This window comes from Lepidochelys olivacea (genome assembly GCF_965140295.1).
Source record: "Lepidochelys olivacea isolate rLepOli2 genome assembly, chromosome: 1".
Classification (NCBI taxonomy): domain Eukaryota; kingdom Metazoa; phylum Chordata; order Testudines; family Cheloniidae; genus Lepidochelys; species Lepidochelys olivacea.
The window spans coordinates 280,993,774-281,014,747 of record NC_140411.1 but is presented as its reverse complement, the minus strand read 5'-3'; the positions used below and the strand labels follow the sequence as shown (position 1 = coordinate 281,014,747).

The 20,974-nt window shown below is 40.4% G+C and overlaps 1 protein-coding gene across 1 annotated transcript in view; it reads left to right on the top strand.

Annotated features, from left to right (window-relative positions):
• Positions 1–20,974, top strand: part of OTOGL (otogelin like) — a gene marked incomplete at its 5' end in the record, with an annotated part of 129,145 nt that overhangs the window by 14,462 nt on the left and 93,709 nt on the right. The window contains 10 exons of the mRNA XM_084634033.1: positions 1,877–1,983; positions 4,221–4,327; positions 6,363–6,488; positions 8,617–8,725; positions 8,992–9,038; positions 10,560–10,705; positions 11,394–11,517; positions 13,974–14,151; positions 18,364–18,488; positions 20,228–20,437. Of these exons, the coding sequence (XP_084490159.1) occupies positions 1,877–1,983; positions 4,221–4,327; positions 6,363–6,488; positions 8,617–8,725; positions 8,992–9,038; positions 10,560–10,705; positions 11,394–11,517; positions 13,974–14,151; positions 18,364–18,488; positions 20,228–20,437 (1,279 nt within the window). The remainder of the gene's footprint in view (positions 1–1,876; positions 1,984–4,220; positions 4,328–6,362; positions 6,489–8,616; positions 8,726–8,991; positions 9,039–10,559; positions 10,706–11,393; positions 11,518–13,973; positions 14,152–18,363; positions 18,489–20,227; positions 20,438–20,974) is intronic.

Genomic DNA, 20,974 nt, shown 5'->3' with positions numbered 1-20,974 from the left:
ATTTTATAGTAAAGTGCCCAGCCCTTCCCAAACCAAAATACTTATGGCTCTGCACAGACCTGAAATTCAACACAAATGAAAAAATCATGAATGATTGACTTAAAATTAGACAAAATATTTTAAAAGGCAAACGTTGTGGCACCCATTTAATAAATCATATTTTCTAACCAGTTATATAGGTGCATAAGAAATGAAATATAGTCATCTGCATGTTCTTTATTGATAATACATGAAAATAAAAGGTGTACTTGTGGCACCTTAGAGAATAACAAATTTATTATAGCATAAGTTTTCGTGAGCTACAGCTCACTTCATCGGATGCATCCAGTGGAAAATATAGTGGGGAGATTTTATATACACCGAGAACATGAAACAATGGGTGTTACCATACAGACTGTAACAAGAGTGACCATGAAAGGTGAGCTATTACCAGCAGGAGAGCGCGCGGGGGGGGGGTGGGCGGGACACACACGACGGGACCTTTTGTAGTGATAATCAAGGTGGGCCATTCCAGCACTTTACAAGAACAGTAGGAGGGGAAATAAACATGGGGAAATAGTTTTACTTTGTGTACTGACACATCCACTCCCAGTCTTTATTCAAGACGAAGTTAATTAGCAACACTAATTAGCAAATTAATTCCAATTCAGCAGTCTCTCGTTGGAGTCTGTTTTTGAAGTTTTTTTGTTGAAGAATTGCCACTTTTAGGTCTGTAATCGAGTGACCAAAGAGATTGAGGTATTCTCCGACTGGTTTTTGAATGTTATAATTCTTGACGTCTGATTTGTGTCCATTTATTCTTTTATGTAAAGTGCTGGAAATGGCCCACCTTGATTATCACTACAAAAGCCTCTCCCACCCTTGCCCCCCCGCTCTCCTGCTGGTAATAGCTCACCTTTCATGGTCAATTTTGTTACAGTCTGTATGGTAACACCCATTGTTTCATGTTCTCTGTGTATATAAAATCTCCCCACTATATTTTCCACTGTATGCATCCGATGAAGTGAGCTGCAGCTCACGAAACCTTATGCTCTAATAAATTTGTTAGTCTCTAAGGTGCCACAAGTACTCCTTTTCTTTTTACGGATACAGACTAACACGGCTGCTACTCTGAAACTTGATAATATATGAGACTCTTTAGACTCCTAAAGGACTTTCACACAAAGTGCCTGATACTGATCTCACACTAGTGAAGATCAGGATTGACTCCGCTGCTATCAATGGAACTACAGCAGTGTTAGAGAACATGAGGGAGAACAACATAAATAAGATCAGAATCAGAAAAAATATAGTGAGTATATCAAGCATGTAGAGAAGAGATTGGCTCTAAACAAAACACTGGCTCTAAACACTGAAACATTGGGAATGAGAAGATTTAGATCAGGCCTGTCATTAATGTAGCAACCTTTCATAAGAATTTTTGAAGAGCTGTATAGGATGAAATTAAAAGAACAATGGATTAAATGGATCTGCCACTGGCCTACTTACAGGGTTATTCACTGCCACATTGCAGTATGGGTTTAATTCCCAGCCCTGATGCCTTACCCCTTTATTATCTGAGGAGTTTAAAGTACTGCAGGGGAAACATGCTCAGCTTGTGGGTGGAAGAGGATGCTTTTTGTCACTTTGGCCAGGTTAGCTGTAGCGTTGAGGGGCTATAGAAGAAATTCAGTCCAACCAAAACTGGTCTGGGAAGAATAGGGACTGTGATATAATGGGCAAAAGAGTGGAGATAGGAGAAAATGGGGGAATCTTCTCATTCTAAAAGGGATGTAATGGATACCCAATTGGGGAAACAAAAGTAAAAAGAATAATATTTGTATCATGAAGTATATGATCGCTGTTATTTAACTGATTTGTTTTAAAAAATGCACAGGCCATATTCTTCAAATGCCAAATACTCCTACAGTTTCCTTTTCTCAGCTGTCATGAAAGCATAGACCCTTATTCATATATTTCTAGCTGCATGAATGACCTTTGCAGGTAAGAAAGATGGTGTTCTTTAAACATTTATTTTCATTCTTTGGAATACTAAACAATAGCCAGACTGGTTTTAAATAGTGGAGTTTTTCAGTACAATTTTATTTCAGTAAAGTAATTTCCTCTCCACATTCCCCCAATCTCACCTCCCAGTGTCTCTCTGTTTAATCCCAATAGTGGCTATAATCTTAATAAACAGTGAGTCAAATTCAAACCTGGCATAAGATGTTGCTACTCTCATAGACAACAATGAGTGTTGCACCCTCTAATGCTAGGGATAAATTCAATCAATTATTTCTCCCTTAATTTCAGAGTCTCAACCCTGGAACATCTCCTTCACTTTTTTTTTTTTTTTTTTTTAAGTCTTGTTTGCTAATACCATCTGCATTTCCAACAGTGCTGGTTTCTGTTAGACCTTGTGAGATCATTTACATTAGAAGTGATTCTCCCCTCATGTGTACGGAAATGGAATAACTGACAAAGCAATATACCTCAGCTTTTTCAATAACAATGATATTACTAACAAATAATCTTAGTGACATCACTATCCATGTTATTTGCTGATATCTTTTACTACTTTGCCAAAGTGCATGTCATCAGTTATTTACTTTCTGCTTTCCTATTTATTTATTTAAATGGGGTACAGAAGGAGATCAGTGCAATGAATTGAAGGAACTCTTGCTTCCATTATACTTCAATATGTAACAAATGACGGGTATTTGATTTTCTCTTTTGCTTTACAATGGAGATAGCAAGATACAGGTTTACTAGAGTCATAGAGTTTAAAACCAGAAAGGACCACTCAATCATCTAATCTAACCTCCTGTAAACCACTGGCCACCAAAACACCTGCACACTAAACCCAACAACTGAAATTAGACTGAAGTAGATGCAGGAGACTAGACTATTCTGTGTTACACACAGACAATAGGAAGTAGCAAGGTGAACCAGTGCCTGGGGCCCCCCTGCAATGGCAGGGAAATGATTAGGCAAGAGAGACCTTGGATCTAAAAATGTTTTCACTAAAGCCAGTGGAAAAACTCCCATTGACTTCAGTGGGAGCAGAAGCCAGGCAGGATCTGAATTTTATTTGTAATGCCTATTTACATTTCAGTGACTTATTGCACCTTCTCTTTTGCAATGGAGAACAATGGAAAGCAAGCTTTCAGGATGGCATTGAGTTAATAAGGCAATGTGCAGGAGGCTTTGATTAAAAAGAAAACATTCACACGTGTGATGTGAATGGTGTGAATATTCAAAACTTTGAGTAAAGTTTCTGTGTCTCAGGATCTCATTAATTTAGGCTTATGTTGTTTATAAACTCTCATCTTGTAGGTTAGTGTCAATTTAAGAAGTTCCTTCTGGTGCCGTAGTTTATATGCCAAGTCACTCTATTAAGACTCATTTAATTGGATTAGATGAGGCAAACTGGAGAGAGACCAATCACTGTGGAGTTTTGAAATGGTGACTTTGTAACAGGTATCTTGAAAGCACCAAAACACATACACAATGCAATATAGTCTTAAAACAACTAATTTTGTAAGCTTAATCTTGTTGTGCTGAAAGACAAATAACCCCCCAGACTATATATTATAACCTTGCCTATCCCATAGATGTCTTGTTATGACAAGTCTATTTTGTTACAAAGTCCTTCACAGTGAACATCTGTTACTGTTTTTTTTAAAGTGAGAAGTTGACTGTCTAATCTATTTCTGACTCCTATCCCTGGAATATCTGAGCAAAACCCAAATATTAATGAATGTGTCCTTTGAGCAACCTGATGAGGGAGGGAATATTATCCCCATTTTGCAGATAGGGAAGTGAGGTACAGAGAGTGACTTTGACCAAGGTCACACAAAAGTCTGTGACAAAGCCAGGAGTAAGACCCAGATATCCAGAATTGCAGGCCATTGCCTTCATCACAAGACCACCCTTCCTCTCCCAAATTGTTTCTGTTAATGAGCATTGCTAATCTTTTGTAATAAATGTTACTCATTCTTTGTTGTAACATTAAAATAAAGCAAAAATCTTTTGTCGGGTCAAACGATAAAAAATGCAAAAGCATAATCAGTATCTCTAGTTTCTTTTTTAAGTGATGCTATTTAAAGTCTCAAAAATCGTAACCCCTTTAAACTGTGCAAGGCCAACTCTGTGGAGAGTTCTGCAATGTCGCATAGCAAATATTTATATGAGTATTAAATTTAGGATTTAGTGATCACAGGATTATTTTACTGCTTCAGAGCGGATGATGATGAAACTTACTGCCGAGCAGTGACAGAGTATGCTAGAGCATGCTCACATGCAGGCTACCCCGTGCGGGAATGGAGGGAGGATTTTCCTGCCTGTAGTAAGTATCAACTTTTTTTATATTTATAATGTTTTATTAATTTTTCCAAATACACCAAAATAGCAGATTCAACATAATATACAAAGTAAGCAAAGAGAATTAAGATAAAAAGGAGGGATGGGGAAGGTATCTATCTATCTTCAGGGTCAACCTTAATCAGGGACCTCTAACATGCCCAAATTGCTTTGAATTTTTCAGAATGCCAGTTATTCGTTAGCTGCGAGGTCAGCCTTATCACTGAGCCAGGCATCGATATTGGGTAGGGACAGACTGTTCCATTTTTGCAGGATTAATTATTTTAGTGACCAAAGCTGCATATTGGAGCCATGCCACTAGGTAACCTTCAGGTATCAGGAATATATCCAAGTCCAAAACATGAGGAGGGCTCCAACTTAGCATCCAATATAAAATTGGTCCTTCAACCCACCTCATACCAGAGATTTTGGTAAAGGAGCACCCCCAAAACATGAAGTAATGCTGTGGATTTCGAACAGCAGTCAGTATATTTCTGAGACCCATTACCATTAGTCTGTGTCATAGGTGTAGTTTGACTGCTATGTTTGGGGGAAGCGGGGCAAAGCCAGACACACATGTGCACACTAAAGCCAGTTCCCTTGGCTCACTGGATCTATCTCCCTGCCTGGAGTGGTACCTGGCCTGCCGGTGGTGGTGGGGATGGGACGAGACGGGCTGGCTTAATGGAGGAGCCCCAGATGCTGCTGTCTGCTGTGGGGACCTGAGCATGGGAGCTACGGCCACGGCTGCTGCAGTGATGTGGCAACTCTGGTGCCTCCCTGCTGGGGCTGCTGTTGCTACTGAGGGGACACCACATGCTGGCTCCTGCTCCCCCCCACCATTCCCATATCCCCTTCTATTCCACATCACACCCCACTTCCCTGCCCTATTCCCCCCCTTCCCCACTGTCTCTTCTCCCCACTGCCTTCCCCTAAGCCCCACCCTACCCTCCTTGCACTGCTCCATTTAGGCACTCACTCTTGTACAGGAAACAGATGGGCACTATGACCCAGGAGGGCAACATCCAGCTGCCGAGGTAGCAACCGCTCCCCACCCTGGTCCAGCTGCCTGGATTGCTCTGCTTGGCCTACCATTCTGGGAGGCTCAGTGTGGGAAGGACAGAGCCCCGTCCCCCTGTAGGCCGAGTAGAGCAAGCCCTGCAGGGCAGCTTGGCACTTGCGGATATTGCGGGGGGGGGGGGAATGGCACATGATTCCATGTGACCCCCCCACACCTCACCTTTGTTTGGGGGTGCAGTGCCCCTCCTGCACCCCTCCAAACTACACCCATGGTCTGTGAGGGGACCACTATATTTGGAAATGTGTCTTTTGGTGAATAAGCTGTAGTTTCAAGTCTGTAGTTGCTTTTTTAATGTTAGGTACAATTGTATTCCATTGAGTTGGAGATAGGTTTGTTTCCAATTATTACTAAAGCAGATTTAATATTTTAAAAAATGTTATATTCTAACATATGCAGTGTTGCTTTGGCCATGATGGTCCCAGTATATTAGAGAGACAAGGTGGGTGAGGTAATATTTTTTACTGGACCAACTTCTGTTGGTCAGAGAGACAAGCTTTCGAGCTACACAGAGCTCTGCTTCAGGTCTGGGAAATGTACCCAGAGTATAATAGCTAAGTACAAGGTGGAACAGATTGTGTAGCATAAGTAGTAAAGACATATTTCAGGGGACCATTGAAAGTGAAGTGGCCCATTAAGCACTCTCCAGTCAAAGGGGAAAATAGAATAGAGACACTGGATTTATGGTTTATTACAGCATTCTATAAGCCCCCACTTAATTTCCCTCCCCCCATCATTCCCCTCCCCCCTTATGACTGGAGAGGTGTTAAGGGACTTTTAAAAGTAGATTTATGTAACAATAATTATACCAGGAAAATTGCATAACTGTTTATTTGGTGAGATGTATTGGGTTTCAAAAAAACCCAAATTACTGATGAAGGTTTTCTAACTTATAAAGGAAGCATAATGCACTAATGTCCCGCGTAACTTGTACATGTTTTAGCTGAAAAGTGTGAAGACAGTTTTGTCCATCGGGATTGCATTAGTTGCTGCCCCCCAACCTGCACATTTGAAAAGGATTGTCTTGGCAGCAACCTCCATTGCTTAGATGGCTGTTACTGTCCAGATGGTAAGTATCTAATATTGTCACACGGCATATTAACATTAAACTAATGCCTGATAACACAACTATAGTGTCATAGACTGCATGCTTAAAATTAAAAATCAGAAAAAAATTATATTTTACAAACATAAGCTTCTATTTTAGTTTTTAATATATCCATACTTTCTTTCCTCCTGCTAATGTTTTATGCATTGGTTGAATTATTATATTTTTCAAAATACAGTGCAACTATGAATCAGACCATATCAGTTAAAACTTGGGTGATCTCTTGGGTGAGCTATGCAAATATAAAAGTTACATGAGTTTTAACTATCGTATCTGAATTTTTCCTAATTGTTTTGAGTTTTCTAAATAGTACAGATATTTTATGCTGTGTTCAGGAAGATTATCCTCCTTAAAGCTAGACTCAACAAAAGACACGATGTTGGACTGTTGGGAACAGCCCTGCCATGGCAAGGCTGTGGACTATGTGACCCCCCACTAGTCTTCCATTTCAAACTTGTATGGTTCTATGGGATCATTGCGGGTATTGTACATGCACATTCAGGGTGAAATTCAAGCTGCTTCAAAAGACCTGTTCAAAGCCCTCAACCACAAAGCCCCCCTGGTAAGTCCCTTTAAACCAGTAAGTGGTGCATCTTGAGTGGGCACCTTGCTTTGGGATGAATTTAATTCAGTGCTTAATTTATAATGAAAGAGGTGCTGGGGCTCAAGCAATTAGGTGCCAGGGCTCAAACAATTTTTTTACATTCCTAACTGATGCAGCAAGCCCTGAGGTGCCAGAGCTTTGAACTGCCAAGCTTAGAAGTGTCAGGACTCATCCCTGGCACAAATTAAACACTGATTTCACCCTTTCACTGAATTGAACTTTTATGCTGCAGAGTGATCAGTGAAGCACAAGATTGGCCCAGCATTGAGGCACTGGTCTGGGATGTGGGAGATTCAGGTTCAATTCCCTGCTGTACAGTGGACATCCTGTGTGACCTTGGGCGAGTCACTTAGGGCAGGTCTACACTACAGGGTTAAGTTGACCTAAGTTACGCAACTCCAGCTATGTGAATAACATAGCTGGAGTCAATTTAGCTTAGGTTGACTTATTGCAGTGTCTATACCATGCTGGGTCGATGGGAGAAACTCTCCTGTCGACTTACCTTATGCTTCTTGTTCTGGTGGAGTACTGGAGTTGCCGGGAGGGTGATCGGCAGTTGATTTAGCGGGTCTTCACTTGGTGACCCCCTGGGTAACCCAGCATCGATCCATGGTAAGTGTAGACATGCCCTTAGTCTCTCTGTAGCTCAGTTAGGGTGGCAACTCACGCATTCCAGCACATCCAGGAACAGCATGGTCCTGCCACCTTTTTGATTCTGTCCCCACTGGTATGCTGTGCATGTGAGGTCACACCATGTAGAGCAGTGATTCTCAACATTTTTCTTTCTGAGTCTGTTTTTCTGCATATCCAGTAGATTAAAAGACAGGGCTGGTTCTGGGGGATAGCAAGCGGGACAATTGCCCAGGGTCCCAGGGGGCCCTGCAAAGTTAAGTTGCTCAGGCTTGGGCTTCAGCCCCAGGCAGCAGGGCTTGGCTTCAGCTTTCTGCCCTGAGCACCTGTGAGTCTAATGCCAGCCCTGCTCTCTGATTTATTTTGACGGACCCCTTGAAATCTGCTCGCGGCCCCCTAGGGGGCCCTGAACCTCTGGTTGAGAACCACTGATGTAGAGGACACCATTTTAAAGGGTGAGCCACCCTGCCCCCACTGGCACAACTGTGCATGCATGGTCATGGTGGGATGGGGGTAGGGATGGTGTGGCACACTCTTCAAAATGACACCCTGCATCCATGATACCAGATAAAATCATGTCTGGTTTTGTCTCAGTACTGGCTAGGGGACAAACCATTTAGAATCTGGACTGTCTGACTTAAAACTGGGTGAATGGCCTGCTTTGCCTCAGTTCCCCATCTGTACAATGGGGGTCATGGAGAGGAGATGGGCACTGCTGGGATAAAATCACCCACTGAAATATCATGAAAATGGTGTCCCTGTGACCAAGTGAACATACGGAGTGAGCAGCAGAGCCCCAATATTCCTATCTTGTTTTCAGTCTTTTATTTTATTATTTTTTTTAAACAAAAATAGGTCTCGTTATGAACAATGGAACTTGTATCTCTGTGTCAAATTGTCCTTGTATTTATCACGGGAAAGCCTTCTCTGTAGGCTCAAAAATTGAACAAGAATGCAGTCACTGGTATGTAACCTCTAATCCACAATTTCCACTTTCATGTATCCGCTTGCCTATATTTAATTCATTGTATGATGTTTACCAAGTTACACTACATTTTTCAAGGCTATTCTATATCTGTATCTACAATCCGTGTTCTGTATCTAACTAGAATACAGAGAAAATGTATCCTAAATGAAGTATGAATTTGTGACATGTCTTAAGACTTAGAAAATCAATATTTTTAAAAAACCTGAACAAAAAGCATGTTCTGTGTTTTGTGCTTTATTTAGTACTTGTACTGGTGGCGTTTGGAACTGCACTGAACATGACTGTCCAGGTAACTGCATTTTAATGATTCCTATCACCAGTATAAGGATCACCAGCAATCTGAGGCTCATAGTGGATCACAAGCTAAATATGAATCAACAGTGTTACACTTGCAAAAAAAGCAAACAGCATTCTGGGTTGTAAGAGTGTTGTAATCAAGACATGAGAAGTAATTCTTCCACTTTACTCCGCACTGATTAGGCTTCAACTGGAGTCCTGTGTCCAGTTTTGGGTGCCACATTTCAGGAAAGATGTGGACAAATTGGAGAGAGTCCAGAGAAGAGCAACAAAAATGATTAAAGGTCTAGAAAACATGACCTATGCGGGAAGATTGAAATAATTGGGTTTGTTTAGTCTGGAGAAGAGAAAACTGAGAGGGGACATAACAGTTTTCAAGTACATAAAAGGTTGTTACAAGGAGGAGCGAGAAAAATTGTTCTCCTTAACCTCTGAGGATAGGACAAGAAGCAATGGGCTTAAATTGCAGCAAGGGCGGTTTAGGTTGGAAATTGGAAAAACTTCCCAACTGTCAGGGTGGTTAAGCACTGGAATAAATTGCGTAGAAAGGTTGTGGAATCTCCATCATTGGGGATTTTTAAGAGCAGGTTAGACAAACACCTGCCAGGGATGGTCTAGATAATACTTAGTAATGCTATGAGTGCAGAGGACTGTATTAGATGACCTCTTGAGGTCCCTTCCAGTCCTATGATTCTGTACCAAATAAGTGGCCCAGAAGCCGCAAAAGATAACAGAAACAGATATGCTTTAGGAGTTTGGGATGATAATAAGCAAACAGGAGAGATTAAAGAAATGGATGCAGAGAGCAGTGATTAGACCGCTGGTGTACTGATTATCTGACCATATCATTCTACTGTTACCTTATGCTTCCCCCAGTCTTTTTGATGTATCCAACTGTTGTCTCTTGTCTTAGACTTCATGTTCTTTAGGGCAGGCACCATCTCTCTATTGTGCTTGTACAGTGCCTAGCACAATGGGTCCCTGATTGCAGCGTCTAGATATTATCATAATACAAACAGTGATAAGAGCACATCATCGTGGTGCTCAGCTTAATCTGCATAGAACAACAGGTTAATTTTAAGATAGGCCTCATTTCTAAGGCCTCCATTGCTTTGGACAAAGTTATTCAACACCTATTCAATAACTCCTGTACCTCAGGGACCAAGATCTCCCTTGACAGTTACATTTCATAGAAATGATAAGACTCAAAATCAAGAGGTCAAATTCATGAAAGTGGGACAGAGCTTTCCAGGCAACTGTCTCTAGACTATGGAGCTCCCGGTGGAAGGATAAGATGTAAGATGTGATACTTCACATGCATTAAATGTGGCACCAAACATCATGATGGCTAGATAGATTTAAACTAGGCTGGATAATGTGCTTGAGAATATATGGTAGGGAAATGTTCCTGCATTGCCTCTTTTCCATCTCTGACTCTATGATATGGCTATGATATGATATGATATGTGCAAATGAACATTCCTATTTATTGAATGTTATTCTTTCTCTCAAGCTGAGTGCGCCATCGTAGGTGATTCTCACTTCACAACGTTTGATGGTCGTCATTATACCTTTCTTGGGATTTGTCAGTACATTCTGGTAAAAGGCACTGGGAAAGACAAATTCACAATCACTTTACAGAAAGCTCCATGTGGTCAGGTAAGGTCACACTTGAATTTGAGATGATAAATGGGTACATACAAATTTCAGGTAATCTTAAGTAGCCAGCCAAAGTAAATTAACCAGGCATGCTTAGTAGTAATAATGTCAGAAATAAAATTGAAACAGTTTTTCTGCTTTTTACATTGAGGAGCTAAATATAGTTTGATCATGATCTGTGTTTTATTTCAATTACTGCTGTTGGCCTTTGTAAAATTAATTGCTGCTTTTCTGGGATTAAGTCAACAGACCTTTTCATTCATGCATGATTACACAGGTATCTACATATTTGGTTACAGCCTGAGCAGGTGTCTTAGACAGAAAAACAGTTTTACTGACAGGACTGATAGGTTTAATATACTGCCAGACAGGTAAAAGAGATTTCTTAGCAGCCTGAGACACTTAGTGGTTATTTTATAGGATATCACATTCCTTGGAACAGTATGTTTAAAAAATCCACAAAAATATTAAAACACCCATCAATATCAGTTTGTGGCTGAAGAGTTCAGGATATGTTATTGGTCTGAGTTAAGAGCAACCTCAACTTTTCATTTCATTCTTTTTGAAAAAGTCAAATACTTGACAGTATTTTAACATACTTTTGGATGAACAAACTGATATTTAATTCAGTGTTAGTAAAACACTCTTTGTATCTTTCTGTCTGTTGATAAAATTCATTTTCACTCAGAATCTCGACCATGCCTGCATCCAGTCTGTAACACTAGTTCTTGAAGATGATAGGAGTAAACAAGTGACTCTTACCAGGGATGGTGAAATCCAGTTTGGCCCTAGCCAGGGTTTTAACTTCAATGGTAAGAAAAACATGGATTAGAGTTCACATTCTTGCCTTCATATTTTCTAATGCTTTTTATTATACTTTTGTACAAGTAAATAATTCCTTGGGAGATCCAAACCATGAAAGGTGCTAACTACTGTTAAAAGACTTAACCTTCTTAATTTTAATAACCTATGGAATGCTGTGTATACTTTAGAAATACTTTATGTAGGGGTGGAGAATCCCTGGGTTATACTCCCAAGGACACCTACAGAAGTCAGCCATTCTGATTTTTTTGCAGGATCGTCTTGATGCTGAAGGGATGGTCCTTCTTAATTAAAGTTTCTTGGAACATGTTGCAAGCCAAAATGCAAATGAGGCACAATTTGGTTTAATGGCATCTGCATCGGTTTGAGAGCTAAGAATGCTCTGATACTCTGTTGACTCTGATACTAATTTGCTGTGTGACATTGGGAAAGTTAGTTCACCTTTCTGTCTCAATTTCCCCACTTTTAAAACTGTGAAATAATATTTACCTGCCTCGGAGAGTTGTTCTGAGGATTAACTAGTGAGATTCTAGTGTCTCGGAAGTTAAGGTTGAAGCTAGCATCTGATTATGTCCACTTCTCAGACAAACTTGTTAAGATGTTTGTGAATATGTATAAGTAAGTTAGTTGGTTCGGGAGGAAACCCCTCAGCAGAATATTTTAATTATCAAAGACAAATATATGAGGCAAGGAATTCAAAAGTCAAGATGATGCTTAAAAAAAATCCACCCCGAAACATTAAAGCTTAAGCACAGGAAAGTTTGGCAATGTAGTTAAGAAGCTCTACCTTTTTAGCCTCACTACCTTGTGGAACATCCTTGTAAGGTACATATTTGTCTATGACAAATATCTTGGTATTACAGCCAGGATATATTATTAAACCCTGGATAGCTGGGTGTTTTGGCTATCAGCTAGGAACATTTTAAAGTCTTATACACTGAAGTGTTTTGTCTGAAGCTGTAGGCATCTTAAATCATTTTCACTGCAGTTATGCAAAATAATGTTATGTAAATTAGCTGCAAAGGTATACTGCGTTTAAGATGTCTGCAACTGCAGGGAGCCCAACCACTATGGATAATAATTGGATACAATGATTGTAAAATTTCCATTGCCCACTATAGGGGTTTTATTAGGAAGGTGGACTGGGTCTTGGATCGGGCTTTTGGATCAGTCTTCCTTCTTCCCAGTGCTGGCTGACTTTCCCCCAAGTCATGATCTTCCACAGAAGTACAAGATGCTGACTTTCTATGTCTTCTTAGTTGAAAGATCTCTGCCTAAGCAGGTGTCTCACCTATATTCAGATCCCAGAGACTTTAACCCTCCCTCCTTTGGTTGAAGGACCCATCTCTATCAACTTTCAAGAGCTCTGTTCCCTTGTCTGTCTAGTGGTGGATGCCAGAGATGGCGCCTGTCTTTGCTTATATCTTCCAAAATTCAATGACCTTATTTCAAGAGGCAGGGTGACCTCATGCTATTCTTCCCTTCTTGTGGTCTTCCCCTCCCCCGTAAGTAAATGGGGTTTCAATTGTTTTGATTCCACCATGCTTGATTTATATAGGAGACAAGTGAATAGCTGCGACCTCCCCTCCTGTCTGGGAGAGGCATGTTTCTCCTTTTGTTTGGACATAGGCTGTAAAGCTTAATACCAATGAGTATCCATAATTCCTTATATGGTGTTAATACATACATTTTACAATGCTATTAATCACTGGTGTGTCATAGGCTTTCATAAAACACCTCACTCGATACACTTATAATACTGTAATATTGTATACAATCTGTTGATTCAGTTGCTTATCACTTAAGGTTCAGGCCCCCTGTCTTTATATCCCAGATAAAGTTTTTCTTTTCTGCTGGAAGCTATCTCCTCCCTCCACTTAATAGTTTAGTTTAACTAATATGTAAATGGGCCTTCCTTGTCTCTGCCTGACAACAGGGCTGGTCAGAGAAGCAAATACATATTCATTTGTCTAGGGAAGACCTGTTTGCCCACTCCACCTGACATGCAGGGTTTAAACAGCATATATCCATAACTCTTAATGCACACCACGTACATATATTGCACAAGAATATTAATGATTAGTGAGTTATTAATTTTCCAATGGAAAATTACATGACACCTTATAGATACCGATTATAACCATAGTCAGTTGGGTGTAGTGAGTATGTCAGGCCTGAGAAGAGTTGCTGACACAGAGTAGTGAACCACAGTTGGGCCCGTCATAGTGTGGTACACAGTTGTCTCCATTAGTTTTGGTGCAGGGTGGGCAGGGATATTTGGAGTGTTCTGAGGTTGTGTACAGTCCATTAATTGCATTTCTATACTTTTCCAAAGTTTTTTGTTTGTTTTTAAAGTTGAAACATTTAAAACCATAGGGCTGGTTTCTGTATGGAAATATTTCAACCAAGGAAAAATGACTTACATTTTTTTTTCTGTTATGTGCAGGGGACATTGAAATTCGGAACCTGTCTTCTTTGTTTGTGCAGCTGAAAACTAGATTTGGTTTAAAGATTCAATTTGCTAAAGATGGGGAGAGACTATATATACAAGTCAATACCAGCTGGAAAAGAAGAACACTAGGTCTATGTGGAACTTTTAATGGGAACTTAAGAGATGATTTTCTGTAAGTTTGTTTTATATATGTCTAGATTGAATTTAATAACAGGTGAAATATTCAGATAAATTTAACCAGTTGACACGATCATTTCACTAACACTTTCATATTCTGGTAAACCAATCAGTCAAAAACACTTGAGTTTAATTACAAGAATCTCAGCTACTTTCTTTTTTAACATTGGTTCACTCAATACCCTATGCGGTGGTTATTTTTCTGTCAAGTTCTTAAGAATCAAGGTGTTTGTGATCCCCCGCCCATGAGATGCATCAGTTTTACAGAGACACAATGTTATCTGGTGATTAGAGAAGGAGCCTGGAAGTCAGGATCCCTAATATGAAATTCTGCCCTATTGAAGTGAATGGAAAAACTCCCTTTGACTTCAGTGGGATGAGGATTTTACCTCTGGACTGTATTATGTGTAAAATAGTGATTATAACTTATCTACTTCACAGTGAAATTGCTTAACTCACTAATGTCTGCAAAGTGTTTTGCGATGCTTGGATGCAAGACAATATATAAATGTAAATGATTATTTATGACAGTGCAATCATAGAAAAAGAACTAGAGATTTATGTAATATACAGAATACATTTAATATATAGAATATAGCTGTATTGTGTTTCTCTAGTTTGTATTTAAAATGTAGGCTCTGAACTGATCAAGGGATTGTTTTAGTCTGTGACATCTTGTCTGTGATTTGAATTGGCAGAGGTCAGATCTGTGTCTGCCAAGATCATGATCGCGCTGTTATGTTTGCCAGAGAGCATATTAGTTAACATACTTATCATTAGTCAAACAGAAAAAATCCATTGAGCAGCTTGGTTGAGTTTAGCAGCATCTTTATCCTCTCTGCTAGATTTAGTGACAGCACTGTACAGGAATTACTACAGGGGTTTCAGAGGACACAGAGATGATTCATTCCCAAACTGAGTAAAGCAAATATTTAACAGAAGTCAGGTTTTGTATCGTTGTTTAACTCCTTGGCGCCGGAGGTCAGATTTCCTTGCATGAAGTCCAGTGCTGGCAACGGATTTACTGGGAAACACCAGCACAAAAGGATTAACAATTTCTTTATTTCTTGGTTGTATTGGGGTTGCAGCATCAGGAAGGTAGTGAGAAGTCCAGGTGATGGGATCTTGACTCATTTCATGGCTCTCTGTTGGTGGGATGAAGTTGGCATACTCTTACCAATAAATAAGATTCCCTCTATTCGACATTGGTGAGGCCTCATCCGGAGTACTGTGTCCAGTTTTGGGCCCCACACTACAAGAAGGATGTGGATAAATTGGAGAGAGTCCAGCGAAGGGCAACAAAAATGATTAGGGGTCTAGAACACATGACTTATGAGGAGAGGCTGAGGGAGCTGGGATTGTTTAGCCTGCAGAAGAGAAGAATGAGGGGGGATTTGATAGCTGCTTTCAACTACCTGAAAGGGGGTTCCAAAGAGGATGGCTCTAGACTGTTCTCAATGGTAGCAGATGACAGAACGAGGAGTAATGGTCTCAAGTTGCAGTGGGGGAGGTTTAGATTGGATATTCGGAAAAACTTTTTCACTAAGAGGGTGGTGAAACACTGGAATGCGTTACCTAGGGAGGTGGTAGAATCTCCTTCCTTAGAAGTTTTTAAGGTCAGGCTTGACAAAGCCCTGGCTGGGATGATTTAACTGGGAATTGGTCCTGCTTCGAGCAGGGGGTTGGACTAGATGACCTTCTGGGGTCCCTTCCAACCCTGATATTCTATGATTCTATGATTCTTTTGCACATTCATTTTTTTTTTGTAAAACATTTTGTTCTCATTTGATTTATGGATTAAATAGGATTTTTTTTTTAACAAAGGAAAACAGCCTTTCTGTGACCATACTGACTTATTTCTTGACCATGGCATGGCAAGAAACTACTCTGTAAATCACTGTATGCCGTCCTCCTTTTTAAGAAGATTAACATGTCATCTGTGTATTGAATCATGTTATTCCTGGTATTTCCTGGTAGCTCCTTTGCATCCAAACCATAAGCACAGGGCATCAGAGCCAGGAAAAATGCAGTATCCAATACTGCTACCATTCTCCCTTGATTTCCAAACACTTTATTGCTTGATTTCTTTCCTTAAATGTTATTAGGATTGGCACAACTTTAAACAAGAAGAATCCTTAATCACAAAGGTTATCCTTTCCTCTTTCCTTTAGTCCTACTTCTATACCTGGGATCAGCAACCTTTGGCCCGTGGCCCACCAGAGTAAGCTCCCTGGCTGGCCGGGCCGGTTTGTTTACCTGCCGCATCTGCAGGTTCGGCTGATCGCGGCTCCCATTGGTCGTGGTTTGCTGTTCCAGGCCAATGCGCGCTGTGGGAAGCGGCACAGGCCGAGGGATATGCTGGCTGCTGCTTCCTGCAGCCCCCATTGGCCTGGACCGGCGAACTGCGGCCTGTGGGAGCTGCGATCAGCAGAACCTGCTGACGCGGCAGGTAAACAAACTGGCCCGCCCCGCCAGGGGGCTTACCCTAGCAGGCCACTTGCCAAAGGTTGCTGATCCCTGTTCTATACCTTCCTGAAAATCCTTCAAACTCTATCACAATTCCTTATAGAAAGTAGATTTGTTTGACATATTGAATACGAAATTAAAACATCATTGAGAACTGGCTATTTGTCAGCCTTTTTGATACTTCACTAAACACGTGAGTTGTAGCAGTGGCCAAATTCTGCTCTCACTCATGGCTCACCAAATGAATGCAGTTGCTTCGGGTTGAAGTGAGGTTAGACATTTCTGCATCAGTAAAATATTAGCTGAAGCTGAACCTGACTTTTATTATACCTTTATGAAGGCTAAAAAATGTGGAGACTGCTTGTTTGAATGGTGAATTTGCTTACATGTTTGAGGTTCTTTGACTTGCTGAGCCAGTAGAGACAGCAGGACTCATTTTGATTCATTTTCTCAGAGGAAGCAGCTTAAGTTTATATGCATGTCCACAACAACAGTTAGTGTCTGTTACTTAGGTTGGGGCTTGGGCCCTGGGGTTACCTTGGCTATCACAGGCTAGAGTTTATGGGTCATGTGATTGCTCCAGCAGCTGAGGAGCTAATGAGAGAAACTTTTATTTTAAAAAGTTAATGCCTTTGAATATGTTGTGAAAAAGAATATTACACATTTTATACTTAGACCTGGACTTTGTCCTTCCTTTTAAGATCATTTTTTTACAAAGTGATTTGATTTGCATTTAATAATAAAATTGGTCAGTTATGCAACGTTTTTCTTTTTAAAGACAGGCATAAACATAAACAAATTCCCGTTGAAATCCACAAAAGTGTACTTTAAGGGTAGATTTTTTTAACAGCTCTCCACTTTGTCAAAACTTGTCTCCCTTGATGTCAGTAATAAAGCTGACTTCAAAGGGAATCAGGCCAACACTGAATGCTTTTGAAAATCCCTCCCTAAATTTATATTCCATATTCTCAAATTGTCATTCTTTTTGTACTGTGTTGGATTTTTCTGGTTCAAAATCCATACATTGGATTTTTTCTGGTTCAAAATCCATGCAAGTGGCCCAGTGGTAGAGCAGGTCTTAGGAGACTTTGGTTCTATTCCCAGGTCTTCTACTGGCCTGTGAGGTGATCTTGGGCAAGTCACTTCACCTCTCTGTGACTCAGTTTCACTATTTGTAAAGTGGGGATAATGCTACTGCCCTCCTTTTGTAATGTACTTAGAGATCTACTGATGAAAAGTGCTAAATAAGAGTTAGTGGTTGTTATTATTTGCTGGAGCAAGCCTGACAAATGGAGGCAGGAAACCCGAAAGAGGATTCATCTCTCATATTTGTTTTCTTGGTTTTAATGTTATAAAGAATTTATAAGACAGAGTTGGCAAAGATGTTATAAATGTTTGTAATAATGCAAAGAACACTGGACAGGCCTTGATTAAGTATACTTAACTTTCCAAAATGTTTATGTACCTATACCAGGCACACTGAATAGACATTATACTTTCAAAGGTAGTATTTGCCAGTTGTAAAGGAAAATGTTTTCATGAGAGTTCTGTTCATTTCATTCCTTTACAAAGATTCTGAAACAAAGTGCAGAGACAGGGTAATTCCACTGTGGTGTGGAATCAATGGATGTGCAAGAGAGATCTGAACAAATGCAAAGACAATATTAATAACTAGTCTATGTGAGAAGCCCTTCTACCAGGCAGTGCTGATCTTTTGCTTTATCTTTCCTTCTCCCTTCAGTTCTCCAGCAGGGATGATTGAAGGAACCCCACAGCTTCATGCCAATGCATGGAAGGTTTCCTCAGCTTGTTTTGCGCCTGTCAACGTTCCTGTGGTTGATCCTTGCAACGTTAATCAACAAAACGGTATGGTCCACTTTTGGAATTTTGATTTAGATTTATCTTAACCACATTACTAGAGCAGGATTTTGTTCTCTCTATGCTGCCTGAACGTCATTGTTCCTTACAGATTATCTGTGGGTATTAGTGTAACTTCAGTTTTAGACACACACTGATTTTTTTTTTTTTGCAAACCCTTTCCTTTGGTGTGTTTAATGTCCTTAATATACAAACTGAAATAACTATTGGCATATGCAAAGGTGATTACTTAATTTTGGATGTGCTTATGTTTCCTTTTAAGAAATATAAGCATGTTTTGCAAATTTGAAGGCTGTTAGGTCTCCTCTCTGATACGCATGTGTAGCTCACAGGGGTTGTGCCTTATCCCCAGATATAATTTGGATTTAGTATTTTTAATGTTTTTGGGTATAATCTTCAAGTCCTTAATCAGGCCTTACCTCCACTGAAACCAGTGGAATTGAGCCCTGAGTAAAGACTACAGGACTGATCCCAGAATAATCTTCAACTTTTAGGAAGCTAGTGAATCCTAAGGCGTTTTACATCTTCAGGGCTGGGCAGTTTTCTAGAGTGCTGTGGTTATCTGTGGCCAATGCAAGGGGGCCACTTTAGGACTTTTGTTTAGAGTCATCTCCCCAATTCCCCCCAAGATACCCTCTCCCTTCCTCTGGCCTGCCTGAAAGATTGCCCTGCCTCCCTCTGCTGTCAAGTTCCACCCCCTGTTTCATACAGGAAAGCGGTATGGGTGGATGATGCAGAGCAGCGGTGGTGGTTGGCGATGGATGCCATCTAGTATAGCACACAGAAGGACAGTGGTGTTGATGTGGCTGGCTGGGGAGGTGGTAGCTGGAAAACAGGAAGCTTGTTATCAGAGAGCTGAGCCTTCCTGGCAGCTCCAGGACAGACTACAGGAGGGTTTAAGAGGTGGGAAGGCTCAGGGAGAGGTGTGGTTGGTGGCAAGAGACAACAAAGATCTGAGTTTGATTTGCTCTTAGCCTTCATATTTGAGTTCAAAGGACAAGTATCGTCATCTTTAGGAATCCAAGGATCAAAGTACTGTAGAAGAGGTCCAAGTGCAGCAATAAGCCACATGTGGTGGGCTGGCATAGGTCTCAGCCATGCAGTTGGAATGGTCATCTGTGGTCTTTTCTGTGGCAGCTATTCCACCATGTAACAGCCAAGCATCCAGTCACCTGCTTCTCCCTGTTTCTGTTAATGCCATGAGATAAAATGAATGAAAGCATGAGACAGGCTCAGCATCAAAGCAGAAATAATGGAGCATTTTGTGCCACATAAGAATTTCAATGGGAAGGCCAGCAAAAAGTCAGTAACGCCAGGAAGCACTTTGTGGCATATGGAGAGAGCAGTAGTCTTGGAACGTTTGTGTCCCGAAGCTCCAATTTGTAATAACTGCCCAGCCTGCATGTCAAGAAAAGTTTGGCCATTGCAACCCCCCAAAACTCTCAATGACTTTCTTTACGCTTTTGAAATGTGTTCTGTTTCCATTTACATGTTTCCTTCAGCTCAATATAGATTTTTATTTAGTTAGGTATTTTTATTGAAGCAAAGTTCATTGCTGAAATATTTACGTCAGTTACAAATAACAGTATTTTATGGAACTACTTTATGTAGAAGCTTTTATTGCACAGTTGTATGAATTGGTGTGTTGTTGATACTCTTTGCTATTTATTTTTGATTGCTATATTATCATGAGTACTGCCAAAAAAGAAAATGTTGCCTTCCCTTAGTTGGCTATGCATCCCACTGTGATATCATCAATCAAGAACTTTTTGCTCCATGTCACCCATACGTCAGTCCAGGATTATACTACCAGCTGTGCCGTTTTGATGCCTGTAAATGTGGAAGCAGCTGTTTGTGTAATGCACTTGCACACTATGCCTATATCTGTGGCAAGCATGGAATTGCTATTGATTTCAGAGCTCATGTTTCATACTGCGGTGAGTAACATTTGCAAAAGAAGAATAGTTTTAGAAATGGGGAATGATGAGAAATTCTTTGAAATAGAACAAATCTTTGCTTTGCATCAGAAGCTAGAATCCTGCTTTGGGATGTTGAAACGCAAACATAATGCACAGCAGCTGCAGCTGCAGTGCCTAGGGTGTCACTTTTTGGAAGAAGGGGAAAGTGGTCACAGTGTGATATGGAAGGTAGAGCAGGGACTTGAATCCAGATCTTTCAAATCATTGGCTAATACCCTAACCACTGCATCATTCTTCCTCTCCCCTAGAAACTGAAATATATTTAATATACTTTGAAACACACAGACTTTTTCAAGGGTTTTTCTTAACAAAAAGGCGTCCTGAGTTTAATCATTTAAAGCCTCAAAATGAGTGAAGTCAAGAAATTTCTAACACACTTGAAATCAGAGTTGGGCTGAGGTTTAGCTGAGAATCACGTGACTAAACCCCAGCACATCTCTGTGGCAATTTGGGACAGTACATCTTACTGTGTTATCTCACACTGTCATAAATGTA